Source organism: Labeo rohita, chromosome 6 (genome assembly GCF_022985175.1).
Source record: "Labeo rohita strain BAU-BD-2019 chromosome 6, IGBB_LRoh.1.0, whole genome shotgun sequence".
NCBI lineage: Eukaryota > Metazoa > Chordata > Actinopteri > Cypriniformes > Cyprinidae > Labeo > Labeo rohita.
This window is the reverse complement of record NC_066874.1, coordinates 24,302,787-24,317,798: the sequence shown is the minus strand read 5'-3', so window position 1 is coordinate 24,317,798 and position 15,012 is coordinate 24,302,787. Positions and strand designations below refer to the sequence as shown.

Sequence of the window (15,012 nt, the reverse complement as noted above, 5' to 3'; positions counted from 1 at the left end):
TTTCATGTTACTTGTCATTTCTTTGTAATTATTTGTGATATTTACTAGCAATTTCTGAGTGAAAACTGAAAAAAAAAAAAAATCTCAGTGTAGCAAACATTAAAAACACACAGGTTATGGTTTTACATTGTTTATTGAACAAAAACAAAATGATAAGGGGTGACACCCAAACGAGCGACGCGTCCAACAGCTCTAGTGTGCTTTACACAAAGAAAAGTCCATTCAAAAAAACGTTCAACATTTCCACACGAAAAGCACAAAGTGCTCCACAAAGTCATAAAATGAGCACAAAAAAGCAACAAAATGTCAAGGTCTGAAGAGGCTAGTTTAGCAAAGCAGCATCATACAGTGTCAGAAAATGAGAGGTTGCATAGAGTGCACTGTACAGTCAAAGTTGGACCACAAGGAATACAAAAAAAAAAAACAGAATTCGAGTAAAAGAGATGCTAAAACAGGAAGTGAGCTTCTATTAAACTCGGTTCACTTTTCTCAGTGCAAGTGCAGCCTAATACTGTGGTTTGTATGACTGCTATGACAAAATTCTTTGTGTTTATGCTCTCCGAACATTCAAACTGAAAAGAGTTGTAATTAAGAGGACAAAAAAAGCAAATGTAAAAACATTTACCAACTTTCTCCAGGATTAACTGACCCTCGTAAAAGATACAATCATTTAAATTGCCATTCGGAAAAATGAAAGTAAACTTAAAAATGTTCCCGTTAAAAACTGACAAATAAATGTAATTAAACATAAAAAGCAACAGAACACTTTTTGTTCCCACGTGAAGTCAAAATACCTTAAACCTGAGGGTGATTTAGTCTCAGAAAAGATCTTGATCTCACAAGCCTCAAGTTTCTTCTACAGCAGACAGCAATGAGCAGTCACAGAGAAAAGGGAATTTAAAAAGTTAAAAGTCCTAAAAAATGCTTGACGCTACAGATTTATTATTCAAAAACAACAACAACAAAAATCATAAATAAATAAATCCATCTGAAAAACATCACTAGCCTCTCCAAAAAAACAGAAGCACTGCTAGTTAATTTAGTGAATTAGTTACTAAAACACAAGAGTGCTGAGGTAGAACTATAGCACAAACTGTCAGGCAAAAATCACACCTGGAAGTCAAACACACACCAATTTCTTCTCTATGAAGCATTCAATATACAGATGAAAAAGAGCAATGGTGACACTATTAAGCTTCCATCCTGTTTTTGAAAACATCAAGTATTCGTTTAACAAAAAGGAAAAGATTTTAAACAAAAATCAATCCAAAAAATAAAAAACCCACTGCTCTATACTGGAAATGCATTAGTAGAATTTATTACATAAACACTCACACAATCTTTAACTGCTCCCTTTAATCAAATCCATATCTCATTCTACCAGATTTGAAAACTAAAGTGTAAAACCGTATAAGTGTGCATGTCTGTGTTCACACTGTTTTTTTTTTTCATAAGTGACAGCAGCACTGTAAATGGGGCATCAGATTTTTGGCCAAAAATAATCTCACACAATGTAAAAACTAGCACCTAAATGGTTAAACCGCACATGCCTAATATGTAAAGTGTTTAAATATTAAAAGCTGTAAATGTACTACATGTTTAAAAAAAGCTGTGAAAAAAATAAAATAAAACCTACAAGAAATCTCACTTATATCACTAGACTTCAAGGCACCAGGATAAATCTGCATTCAAGGAGAAAAAATATCTCAATATTGGGTTTAGGCTTAAGATCATCAGCATTTTAATGGCAAACGAAAAGTCTAAAAGTTGGTCTTTAATTCTTGTAATTTCAGCTATTTTGATTTCAGAGGAAAGATAATCAAGTTCACTGGTGTTTTTAATGTTTAACTCAAGTAAGACCCAAGTGTAAAACTATGGTAATGACATGTGATGAACATATATGTAAATGCTAGTGCTCAAAATGTAGTCAAGTATCTTATGTTTTCCTTTTTAAAAAAAATAAACAAACAAACTGAAACCTAAAATCTGTGAACTGCTTGCTTACTAAAACTGAAGGCGTTAATGTTCATAGAAACTTGGTATAATAACTGAAATATTTTTCACCATCTGTTCATGGCAAACGATTATTTTCAGAAGATGAGCAAGAAGGGTAAAGACTAATAAAGAGCTTTCTTGTTTTAGCTTGATTGTACTAACTGCATCATAACATTGTTTTTAGCTTTACTTCACTGTTAGTGATGTAACCGATGATTGAGTTAGGCGGAAAACACTTCTGGGCTTAATGAAAGATCATGGGCTTAAATTACTACTGTAAACAAAAAAGTGAAAGGTCAGCTGAAAATCTATTTGTGGCAACTTTGTATTGGTGTTCAAGTTGAGTACTTTGTACTCTTCACATTAAATCAGCAATGGAAGATTCACAGTTTTCCAAGCAACGTGACGGTCCCTTCTGGTCTGTTATGGAAAGGGAAAACCTAAAACAGAAAAAAAAATAATAATAAAGTCATTAGAATTAGTACTTGAAATAGTCACATTTGACTACACAGACATTTACTGAGAAAATTAAAAAACCTAAAAATGCAATTCCTAGAAAAAAAAAAGCCTTTTCCTGATATTTCCAGGTTTTCCATTGACCATGGTGACCCAGAAAAAAGAAAACACTGGACATACAAAATGAAGAGAAAAGTGGGACCATGTACAGTACCAGTCAAATGTTTTTGAACGGAGTCAAAAAAAATTTCGTATGCGTTTTTTTTTCTTTTTTCCTGTATTCGTCATCCTTTTCTAATCAAAATGCTTGCTACGGATGCGAAAATGCAGAAAATCTAACCTAATCCGAATTTTTTTTATGATGGACGAAAGTTTCGGTGGCAGTGTGTAAACATGATTGACACGTGAGATCATATTTATTTTTTAACGTAATAATATTTATCAATATTTTAAAAAGCCGAGTACATGTTTTCAGGATTCTTTGATGAATAGAAAGATCAGAATGTATCTGAAATAAAAAGCTTTTGTAACATTATACACAATACCATTCAAAAGCTTGGAGTCAGTTTTTTTCATACTTTTATTTAGCAAGGATGCTTTAAATTGGTCAAAAGTGATGATAAAGAGATTTAGGATGTTACAAAATCTTTCTATTTAAGATAAATGCTGTTCTTCTGAACTTTCTATTAATCAAAAAAAAACCCTGAAAAAAATTCTACTCAGCTGTTTTCAACATAATAATAATAATAATAATAAATAATAATAATAAATGTTTTTGAGCAGATTTCTGAAGGACTATGTGACTGGAGTAATGTTGCTAAAAATTCAGCTGTGAAATCACAGGAATAAATCACATTTTAAATATATTAAAAAAGAAAACAGTTATTTTAAATAGTAAAAATATTTCAAAAATTTACTGTTTTTGCTGTACTATATATATATATATATATATATATATATATATATATATATATATATATATATATATATATATATATGCATTTGAGTGACAGGCTGAACTGATGTCATGATGGCTGGCGTGTTGCATAACGCTTGACTTAAACAGGTCCAAATCTCAGATTGCTTGATAAGTAATCAGATTTACAAGCGTTCACAACCCAAAAAAAATCTTTACAGGCTATCTGTCACTTGTCAACATGTCTGCCGCTTGATCAGAGCTGCATACAGTATGAAGAGCTCACCCCTCCTCCTCATATCCTGCGGCTCAAAGTATGTGCTGAGTCAGGAAGAGCTACTAAACGCCCCGCTGCAGTCACTCAAACTACACAACGCTCGCTGTTTCGGGTGCAAACCCACCCTCTCTCACGTCCCACACATACATACACCAGAGAGAGCAAATTAACCAAGAGGCTCCATGCAGTTTTCTTTTCCTGTCTGAACATAGTAACGGAAGGAGAAGGAGAGGGGGATGGTGAACAAAAGACGACTAGAGTGGCAGACAGCTGTAATGTCCTCATAATGAGCCCTCTGCCTTTCATATGCATTCATACAGTCTTCCAGCACACAAATAATATTTTAGTAATCGACATTCAACCCTAAAACACATTTTAAATGCTCTGCCAAAATAATCCAAATGCAGTATTCAAAAATACAATATTCAAGACAATAAGGAATGCACAATATTAAAAAATGCACTAATTTGTCTAAATGCCTAAATTTAGTGATCTTTAAAATGCTGGAGTTAGTTGGTCATTAATTTTACTGGTAGAAAAATATTCATTTTGAGATTTGCTAAAGATCATGTTTATTAAATTGTTAGTGTTTTAAACACTAAAATGAACATTAAAGGTGACATATCTTGAAAATCTCTGTGTTTAAGTGCTATAATCAGGTCCCTGGTGCATCTGCCAACCCAGAAACCGTGAAAAAAAGAACACAGAAAATTTGTTTTGGTAAGCCTTTCTCTGCAAGCATGTGAAAAACGAGACGTTCAGATTTTGCTCTCCCTGTGACATAAAAAGGGTATCTTATAATAATATTTCCGCCCCTTAATCTGCACGTTTCCACATGCGCCGCTGTCATTTTGTTTTCGCAAGCGACAATGGTGTACCAGTTCTAACGCCATGGCAAAAGTTCAAGAAAATCATGCTAACTGTTCTGTCTTTGGCTGCACAGACGAGCACAGAAAACTATTTATAGTCCCAGCCTCAGAGAAAAGAGAGCAGTGGATTTATTGACTTATTTACTGTATATTACGCTGCTGCCACACAGATCCAAAATAAACATGCGATTTCTTTCCCAGCTGTTTACCTTGAAAGACATAACCGACTGTTTCTGTAACTCATGCGCGTTTAAACAAACTTGAACATGAACTAAAAGTTCAGGACTCACATGCCATGTCGCTTTTTGTGCACTCAGAAAACCCTATATCAGAAGTTTAAACTGATATGGCATTAAAAGGCATGATTTCAACATGATATAAATGATAATCAAAACCAAACAGATGTTTTTTGGCAGAATATCTGAGTTACGAGCTATGATGCCACAGTTCTATTCTGGGAAAGGGGGCGTTAACAGCAGCTCATTTGCATTTAAAGAGGCATGCACGAAAACAGCGTGTTTCTGCTTCCACTCAAAATAGGCATTTTCAAAATGATATAACAAATTATCTGTGGGGTATTTTGAGCTGAAACTTCACAAACAGCTTCTGAGGACAACTGAGACTTAGACTACATTTACAGTAGTGCCTTCTTGTTTTAAAACGCATAACTTTTGTTACGGTTTACACTACTCTGGCGTTTTCTACCCTCAAAAACTTCTGAAAACGCTGTAGACCCGTATCAATTTGAAAACTTCAGGGTTACGTTTCAGTGCAAACGGACCAAAACTCAGAGTTTTGAAAACGATGGCGTGGCTGCCCACATTCGCTCTGCGTATCCTTGATGACCGTGTAAACAACAACATCATGCTCATTGTTGTACCCATAGATATGTATAGGTAGACTCCCCATTCGACCACTCCAAGCACATAGCCATCTAAATAATAGGAAATCTACCTATACATATCTATGGTTGTACCTGCATGAATGGTCATGTGACATGCGTTTTCAGTTGTGTAGTGTAGACTGAGATCGTTTCTGAAACGCAGTGAAAACGCTAGTTTAGATGAGTATTGTTTATAATTTAAAACGAAAACACACTAGTGTAAACAGGGCCTTATATTACATATTGTAAGAACAAGCATAATAGGTCTCCTTTAAGTAAGCATTACATGACCACCAAGGTCATTTGCTTAAAATCAAAATTCTGTCATCATTTAGTCACCCACAAGTTGTTTTAAACCCATAGGACCTTGTTTATCTTCAAATTTTAAAGAAACCTGAAAAGTTTCTGTACCTTCATTGAAAATCCAAGTAACCAAAAAGGTCATAAAAGCCTCGTTATGGAAGTTCATACTTGCATCATGGGATATAATGAACCTCATTGGTTTTAATGCAGCACGTACACACAAGAATGAGGTTTGGGAGTTTCCATGTTTGATTTGCTCTATGTTTATATGTGAAAAAACAAAATGTGTGATCATATAAAGCAAGTGTATCTCTTCACAAGACTTGGATTAAACTGATCAATTCATATGGATTTGTTTTGCAATGCCTTTATAACCTTCTTTTATGTTTTGGTCACCTGGACTTTCAATGGAGGGACAGAAACCTCTTAGGTTTCATTAAAATTATTCTAATTTGTGATTTAAAGTGGATTTGGAACAACATGAGGGTGAGTAATTAATGACAATTTTCATTTATGGGCAAACATTCCATATCAATAATACATATCAATATTTAAAAAAGGACCTAATTTTGGTTGATAAAGTGTGACAAAATATTAAGCGCACCTAATGCAGTAATGCTTTTAGACAAAACTGGTCTTTGCAAGGAACTGTCAGTTATGTGTGGCATGTCAAAACAAAAAATCTTTCCATTTCAGGACTAGGAAGAACTCCCAGTCACCTGGTCTGCTTGATGAACGTTGTCCCCTGGGGCAAAGGGTACGGAAAAGAGAGAGAGAAGAAGAGGTGGGGAGTGTTTGGGGCGGGGGGGGGGGTTAAATGGGTGCGGTTGTATAACAGCTATCCCAGCATGCACATTTAAAAACAAAAGAGGCTGTTATAGCATGCAAACAGAAGCTGTCTGAAAGTCATGCCATTAAACAAATCACTTCATGATAGAGTCCTAGCAGAGCCGTCATAACCACCGTGGTCAAATAAGACATGATAAATGACAATTTGCCCTTCACTGCTGCGGGAAAGATAATGAAGCTTATCAATGAACGTACACTACTTATGTAAAAGTGTCCATGATTTCAAATCTCATGTCATATTGTTTTCCACTCGCAACCCATTGGCTTCAAAGTAATCAACACCCCTGGGATGGCTGTGTGGATGACTATTTTAGGAATGCATCAATATTAGAGTTCTGGCTGACATATAGATTGTAATAATTATCTTCTGATGTTGCTCTGTTAGTGCGGTTCATTTGAGTAAGTGTAAACACTGCCATCCGAACCCTGCTGCGCACTAAACAAGCGGATTGAGACAGCTAAAAAGATGGGTCTCGGTCCACTTCCAAATGAATTCTGGCGCAGTTCGAATGAAATGTGAATGCATAACGGACTGAATACTTCAAAACGAAACAAAAACAGGAAGTAATGACAAGATGCGATGCTATGCGACATGATTTCATGAAGGGAACAAATAGAGCTGCATGATTCTGGATAAATTGAGAATCACAGTTTTTTTTTTTTGTCTCAAATAGAGATCACGATTCTGAACTAAACAAAATAATGTGATAAAATATTAATTGCTGCAGTCTATTTAAAAGTGTTTAATTTGAATTAATTATTCAACATTTTAATGTTATATATATATAACATACTTAAAATATAATATATTTAATACACCAATTATTAACAATTAATCATGCAGCTCTAGGAACAAGCAGTGTATCCAAAACAAAATAGTCCAGAAGACGACATTATGTTCAGTCAACTTAAAGTGGCGCTGAGCAGACCAATCAGTAAATTGGTACTTTAATGTCATACACCTACAGTTGTTTGGAGTGTTCGGTGAGTTCCGTCATGAAATATACATCATTCAAACCGACCAATCAGGTTGTGAACATATCACTATGCCTTTAGGTTTGGTATCTTTAAGTTCACTGTCAAAAATGCGAGTGTGAACACTAAGCAGACCAGGACCAAATGTCAAACTACAAGTGTGAACACACCTTTAGAGATATCATAAGAATACAGCGCATTTCTGACATCCTGCCATTATCTGGTACCACCAATGCCTTTGGAGACATGAGCCTTCATACAAAAACAAGTCAAAAACAACATTTATTGAAACTTATATGGCAAAGGCTTACCTGTGTGTGCATTCAGGTCAGAGATTACGCTGCGCAAGTGACCTGTCCCATCCTGCTGTGCAGTTCTAGTGCGTCTGGTCGGTCCTGAGGATTGACGGCCAGCATGTCCTGCAAAAGTTTCCGGAGTGCTTCGGGCATGTGCGAGCGCCTGCGCTGGGGAATACTCAACACCATCTTTGGGTTCTCCAGAAGCGCCTCTCCAACCGGGACGATGTCAGAACCCTGCCGCACATACGTCCCGAGAAGCTCCCGTTTTGACTCTGCATCAATGAATGTGATTCTCTCTATCATGGCCCAGATGATAATGCCTAGAGCGAAAATGTCTGCTTTGGCTGTGTAATGTCCTTCCCAGACCTCCGGTGCCATGTAAAAGTCTGAGCCGCATGCCGACGAAAGCCAGAACTTATTGATATTAACACTGTTCTTGTTTTTGTCCCGCCCTTCCTCTGAGTCCCGTACTCCAGCACCAAAACCAGCACACACTTTGCTGAGTCCAAAATCTGCCACTTTCAACACAGGTGCGCCAGACCGCTCTGAGATGAGGATGTTATCTGGTTTAAGGTCTCTGTGAACAATGTTGTTTTCATGCAGGAACGCCACAGCGCTGCTCAGTTGCATCATGAAGCTGGCATTGGTGCGCGGATCGGGTCGTCGTGACAGGACGAACTGATTCAGATCCCCTCCCTCGCAAAACTCCATAACAAACCACAGGTAGCAGGGCTCATCAGGACACGACAATACACGCTCCCCTAAAAGGACGCACAAAAAAAGATGCAGAGATGAATTTAATTGGAATGTTTCTGAAGTGTCCCAAGCATAAAACAACAACTAATCAACACAATATTCCAGTTTCTATGCAGATTCAAAGGGCTCTACACAATCCCAGATGATGAATAAAGGCCTTTTTAAAAAAAATATGTACTTTTTAACCACAAATGTTCATCCTGCACTAGCTCTGCAACGCACGTCTACAACTTCACGCATTACGTAATCATGTTAGAAAGGTCATGCATGGGTAGTTCTTCATCTGTGTACGGTGTACTCAAAAAGGCAGTCTCAATCTGTCTTCCAACTTCAAAATGGTCTGACATCATTGTTTTACCTTTTTTTAAAGGCTGTTTGACTTTCTTTGCACATTCACTTTGTAAACATTGGGTCGGTACTTCCGCCTACATCACACTTTTCCAATGTGACTTTGTAATGTGTGAAGTCAAGCTAGTGCAAGTCGAGCACTTGAGGTTGCAAAGTATATACATTTTGATTTTTTTAGAAAATGACCAATTGTTTTGCTAGATAAGACCCTTATTCCTCGTCTGGGATCATAAAGTGGCCTTTGAAGCTGTATTTAAACTGCAATTTAGACCTTCAGCCCATTGAAGTCCACTGTATGAAGAAAAATCCTGTAATGTTTTTCTCAAAAACCTTCAAAGACATGAACATCTTGGATGACACTGGGGTAAGTAAATTATCAAGAAAATTTAATTCTGGAGTGAACTACTCCTTCAAATGACTTCACCTTCAACAGATATACTATTGACTTTAACTGTCCCTTGTTAGTTTATATATGGTGTTTAAAGTAGGCATGAAATCAAAATTGGAGATCTGTGGCTTTTAGCGCATGGTTTTGGGGGTTGAGGTCATTACAAAGCTAGTGCATGTGCTATAAACTGCATTTTTAAATTTACGGTCTATCTGGAAAAAAAGACCAAAAATACTGATGAAATAAAATTCTCAATAAAATGAGAATGTCCTTTGTCCTAATAATGACTTGCCTCTGACTAGCAAGTATTACATCATAATTATAATGAGACTGTATAAGACAGAGAAGGCCCACTTGCAGATAATTTGCACCATTCAATATGGCAGGAATGGAAATCCTGATTTGCAAATTTACTTATTTACCTTAGAATGTGCATGCACATCAGCACAGTTTATGAAACCACCGTTAAACAATTTCATTGCGAATTTGAAATATGCCACTGCTACATAGGTTTTGGTCTCCCCCATTCAAGCAGGCATGAGCTGTACATGCATTCCTGGAAATAGCTGCCCAGGGCATTACAAATGTGGCAGTCAATTGTACCAACTTGCTTTACAGGGACTTTGAGGTGAACGAAAAGCTTTTTAAAAAAGGGTTTGGCCCTTCAATGTCACACCCCAACCTTCTGTTTTGCAAAACAGAAAAACACATCAACATTCAGTAGAAAGAAAAAATGCAGGAAAACCTTCAATTTAACATATTTTAAAAAGTTAGAGAATGAAAGCACCAGACAAAAACAGGAGTTAATGCAATGGAAAGAGTTAAAAGAAGATTTGCTTTGTCAGCAGTTTCAGAGGCTGGATTGTTGTGGAACCAGTTTGAAGCCTGTTGAGGTTTCTTCTCACAGGACTGGACTAGCTTCCATAAGAGCAACAAACACCCTTGATACTAGCCTTAGTCTAATTAATAATCATGATCCTGTGCTTCGATGGGCTTTATTTTTATCTTTTCCTAGTTTTGTTGAGCAAGCACTTTGTGAATCTGCACATCTGCTGTAAATACACTATGAATATCATATCTTATCATCACAAAACAGTGTAAAGGCTTTATCAAGTATCAAATGTTTTTATTCTCATCATGAAAAACAGTTTAACTTAAGATAACATCAAGGATATTGCTTGTAAACCATTTAAATCTGTGATAAAGCAGTTTCCTTTTTAACTAGAAGTGCATTTTTGCTAAGGTTTAGCTGGCTCTAATTCCAGTGGTTTTAAACTTTATGCTACTGGCCTGCATGTATGATGTTTAGTGTTTATGCTATATAAGCATATGTTTATTTTGCCATTACTGTTTTTAGTACGATCGAAGAGACCTTTTCCAGTTATTTCCACATAACCAGATGCATTTTCAGACAGAAAAAGTTCACTATAATCGCTTCATCTAAACTGAATTCATGCCTATGGTCTTGTGGTCCCACCAGATGAGGCGTTTGAAGCATTTCAAATCATTAATCTATTTATAATACATTACCCGTATTAAAGCTAAACATCTCTTCCTACTTTCACTTCCATTAGAACCAAAAATATACCAGACCAACAGCTTTCAAGCAAATGCCTCTAGCAATACTTTGCATATTATACAGTACAAAAACCTTACATGATGATTCAGAAGATCTACATGTGAAAGCAGTCACACAAAGAAGACAACCTAACACATTAAATTTAATGAGATCAAATTGGCCTCGATTATCTCCGCTGTCTCTTTTGCATCTGTAGGATAATTTACACAGTTGCCTTGTAAGGAATCACACTTCCTTCATTGTTATAACTTGGTATGGTGGGTGTGGAGAAGGTTTGACCCCAACACCAGCACCTCCCCCACCTCCAACCTCAGAGTTTCATAACCGGGAGGAGGATGAGGGTGGGGGAGGGCAAATCTGACCGACATTTACCACATTCTTACATGCAGTGTAAACAATCTTAATGTGGAACACAGACATGCGCATTATCAACGTCCGGTGTCATCGGTGAAGCCACATGATTCGGTGCCAAACAATGGATTCGCGCAGTTTTGTTTCAGATTATAATGAAAAACAAATAAAATTGGACACTACTTAGATTTTGAGTGGCTATTGTGTCATTGCTACCAAATGAGTGAACTGTCACAAACAAAAAAAAAAACATGTTTTCGTGACAAAGCATGCCTCCACCGCTGACCTTCTAGAAAACGCCAGTGCTTGAATAAAAACATCTCACCTTTCAACGAGGTCTCGACCAACCTCAAATACTGCTTTGAACGCTTATTGCCATGGCTCATTTTCTGGGCCATCCCGTTTCTTTGGAGCACACACTCCTCCAGCTGTACCACATTCTCATGGCGTTTCTCCAGACTGGTCAGAGCCCAAAACTCAGCCAGCGCCAACTCCACATTCTCAGGCGCGTCACAGCGCAGCTTCTTCACCGCCACTCTCGCACCTGATTTACGGGCAACGGCTTCGTACACAACGCCATAGCTGCCCCTGCCAACTTCACGGAGCAAGCTGTACCTCGGCGCAATGAGTCGCTGCTCAAGACTGCCATGTTTAACCAGGTCCGACTCGTCTGCCATTGTCTCATTATCGTCTATGTTGTCGACGCTGAGCGAGCGCAGGACACTGGCGCTTTCAGTTCTTTTGCAAGCGTTCCGTGTCCGTTGCCGCTCTCTGTCCTTTGCATTCATCGCGCCTCCTCACGTTTTGTGCGTGCGTTTGGAAACACCTTCCGCGTTCATATTTCTAGAGGAAGTTCAACGGCGACTAAATATTCGTTGACATCTGCATTTGTTTTCATTCAGTGGGGTATCGTGATTCAATCAACGTCGAGCTATCTAGGCTGAACTGAATGAACCTTGAATGAAGCGAGAACTTGACTGGATCGTCCCACTTTCATGTACAGGGGGGATTCTTGACCTATGAGGACACACGTACACATACACGCCTCTTGGGGCTTTAAGTTACGTTAAACCAGCCTTAACATGGTGAGATAAACCAAATAGGACATATGAAACCTCGTGTGTAATCATGCTTTTAAATAAAAATAACTTTGTATTCTTTCTTTTGTGTTTGTGTGACTGCATTTGAAAACGTTTATATCATCATTTACACGTGTGAATACGGACCTCATAAAGTTTTAAAGCATTTTTTAACGGTAAATGTATTTATTTATTACAAATATCATTATTGTTGAATGTTAAGAAGTTGACCTGAACATCAACACACGTTTTTGACGATAAATATAATATTAATTAATGTTAATTTAGAAATTAAAAATATATTAATCGTAAAACAATCATCATAACTTGTTAATATAAGTCAACACGGATCAGCTATGTCACTGTGGAAACTTACATGTAAGTATAGTGTTGTGACCCGTGTTGTGGACTGGAATGGTTTAGTCCCTGCAGCGTGAGCATGCATGTGCTCTCAGCGCGCACACGTGGTCTGACACGATGGAGAGCATCTGGGGTTTCTAAGGTTACCCATCAGTAGAGAGAAATATTGACTATTGACTGAAATATTGAGTATTTTTTAATATTATTATTTATTTTGTATACGTCTGATTCATATACAAATTAAAAGTAATTAAAATTTTTATTTTCATAATCATACATTTTAAAAAACTGTTTATATAAAATATGTGAACAGTGAGGGAGAATCATTCCCTATATCATCTTTTCAAAGTTTATACATTTCTATGCTTTTTTTCTTATTTGCTGGTCGTTACAGTAGGGTAAGCCATCAAGAGAAGACATCAACGTTCAGAAATTAATGGACAGGATTTACATGGATTACGTAAAATGAGCAGCTGTTGCTGCTCACTATCTCCATTTAGAAGACACAGACAACACTGTCTGTCTTTTTCAGTAATATATTCTGCAGGTATTCGTATAGTTAGCTATTTATATGGATCTGCACATAACAGTGATTTGATTAAACATCCTGAAACACACCTCAAAAATGACCTCAAGTGTCATCATTCATCCACATTCACATACAGAGATGAGGGCATGTCTGAAAATGCTGCCAACATCAATGGCTCACTGCTTACATGGGTCAATAGTTTGTTTGTCTCCATACAGTGAGAAACATCTGAAACTGCTCTTTTATATGGGCTAAAGCTAGCTAAATCAAGCTGTTTCTTTCTATTGAGAGTTTTGCTTGAACTTGAAACAGGAGAATGCCTGTTTTTCATTAAATGTTTTTATTAAAATGTTGAAAGTGTTGTTCACATGCACACACACACACTGGTATCATTATGGGGACATTCCATAGGCGTAATGCTTTTCTACTGTGCAAACTGTATTTTCTATCCCCTAACCCCACCCCTCATAGATGTTTTAGATTTTTGCATTTTTAAATTTTTAAAACACTTAATTTTGTATGATTTAAAAGCTTGTTTCATCATGGGTACTAAAATGTCCCCACAAGGTCAAAGTTTACTGGTATTACTATTTTTGTGGGGCCATTTGGTCCCTATACCAGTACACACACACACGCACACACACAAAGAAATTCTATGCTTTTATTTGCAACAGTTATACAGACATAATACAGCTGGGTTCCTGGACAGCTGGCAGTCCTTACTGTTGACCCCTGATGGAGGTCTGACCACACCAAACCCTTTCTGAAGAAGAGGCAAAGAGAAATGTAGTGAGAATCTGAACTGATCTAAAGTCATCATGGCATTTACACTACCAGTCAAACGTTTTTGAACAGTAAGAATTTTAATTAAAATTTTTTTTTAAAGAAGACTCTTCTGCTCACCAAGCCTGCATTTATTTGATCTGAAGTACAGCAAAAACTGTACAATTGTTTAAATATTTTTACTATTTAAAATAACTGTTTTCTATTTGAATATATTTTAAAATGTGTGTCAAAGCTGAATTTTTAGCATCATTACTTCAGTCACATGATCTTTTCAGAAATCATTCTAATTTTCTGATTTGCTGCTCAAAAAACATTTATTATTATTATTATGTTGAAAACAGCTGAGTAGATTTTTTTTCAGGTTCCTTTGACAAATACAACGTTTATTAGAACAGCATTTATCTGAAATAGAAATCTAAGTAGAAATCTTTTGTAACATTATAAATGTCTTATCATCACTTTTGATAAATTTAAAGCATCCTTGCTAAATAAAAGTTTTATTTTTTATTTAAAAAAGTATGCAGCTCCAAGCTTTTGAATGGTATATGTTACAAAAGCTTTTTATTTCAGATAAATGCTGACCTTTGATCTGTCTATTTATTAAAGAATGCTGAAAAAAATGTATTCAACTGTTTTAAATATTGATAATAATAATAATAATAATAATAATAAAATATTGTTTCTTCAACAGCAAATCAGCATATTAGAATAATTTCTGAAGGATCGTGTGACTGGAGTAATGATGCTAAAAATGTAGCTCTGATCACAGGAATAAATTTCATTTTAAAATATATTTAAATAGAAAGCAGTTATTTTAAAGAGCAAATGTTTTTCACAATATTACCGCTTTTGCTGTATTTCGAATCAATTAAATGCAGACTTGGGGAGCAGAAGAGACTTCTTTAAAAAACATTCAAAATCTTACTGTTCAAAAACTTTTGACTGGTAGCGTACAACTCATTTTAACTCTGCAATGGTACACTTATCTACTGGCAATTGAAATGACTATAAAAG

The 15,012-nt window shown here is 36.4% G+C and overlaps 1 protein-coding gene across 1 annotated transcript; it reads right to left on the bottom strand.

Moving 5' to 3' along the window:
• Positions 1-261: 261 nt before the first annotated feature.
• On the bottom strand, positions 262-12,241 carry stk35l (serine/threonine kinase 35, like). Its single transcript, XM_051112919.1, has 3 exons — positions 11,570-12,241; positions 7,835-8,583; positions 262-2,435 (listed from the first exon to the last, which is right to left on the bottom strand). The coding sequence occupies exons 1-2, from the start codon at positions 12,030-12,032 to the stop codon at positions 7,859-7,861; spliced, it is 1,188 nt and encodes a 395-aa protein (XP_050968876.1). The 5' UTR covers positions 12,033-12,241; the 3' UTR covers positions 262-2,435; positions 7,835-7,858.
• Positions 12,242-15,012: the final 2,771 nt, after the last annotated feature.

Coding starts and splice junctions, on each gene's coding strand:
- stk35l (XM_051112919.1), bottom strand. CDS start 12,032: ATGAATGCAAAGGACAGAGAGCGGCAACGGACACGGAACGCTTGCAAA. Junction 8,584..11,569: donor GGTCGAGACCTCGTTGAAAG/GTGAGATGTTTT, acceptor GCGTCCTTTTAG/GGGAGCGTGTATTGTCGTGT.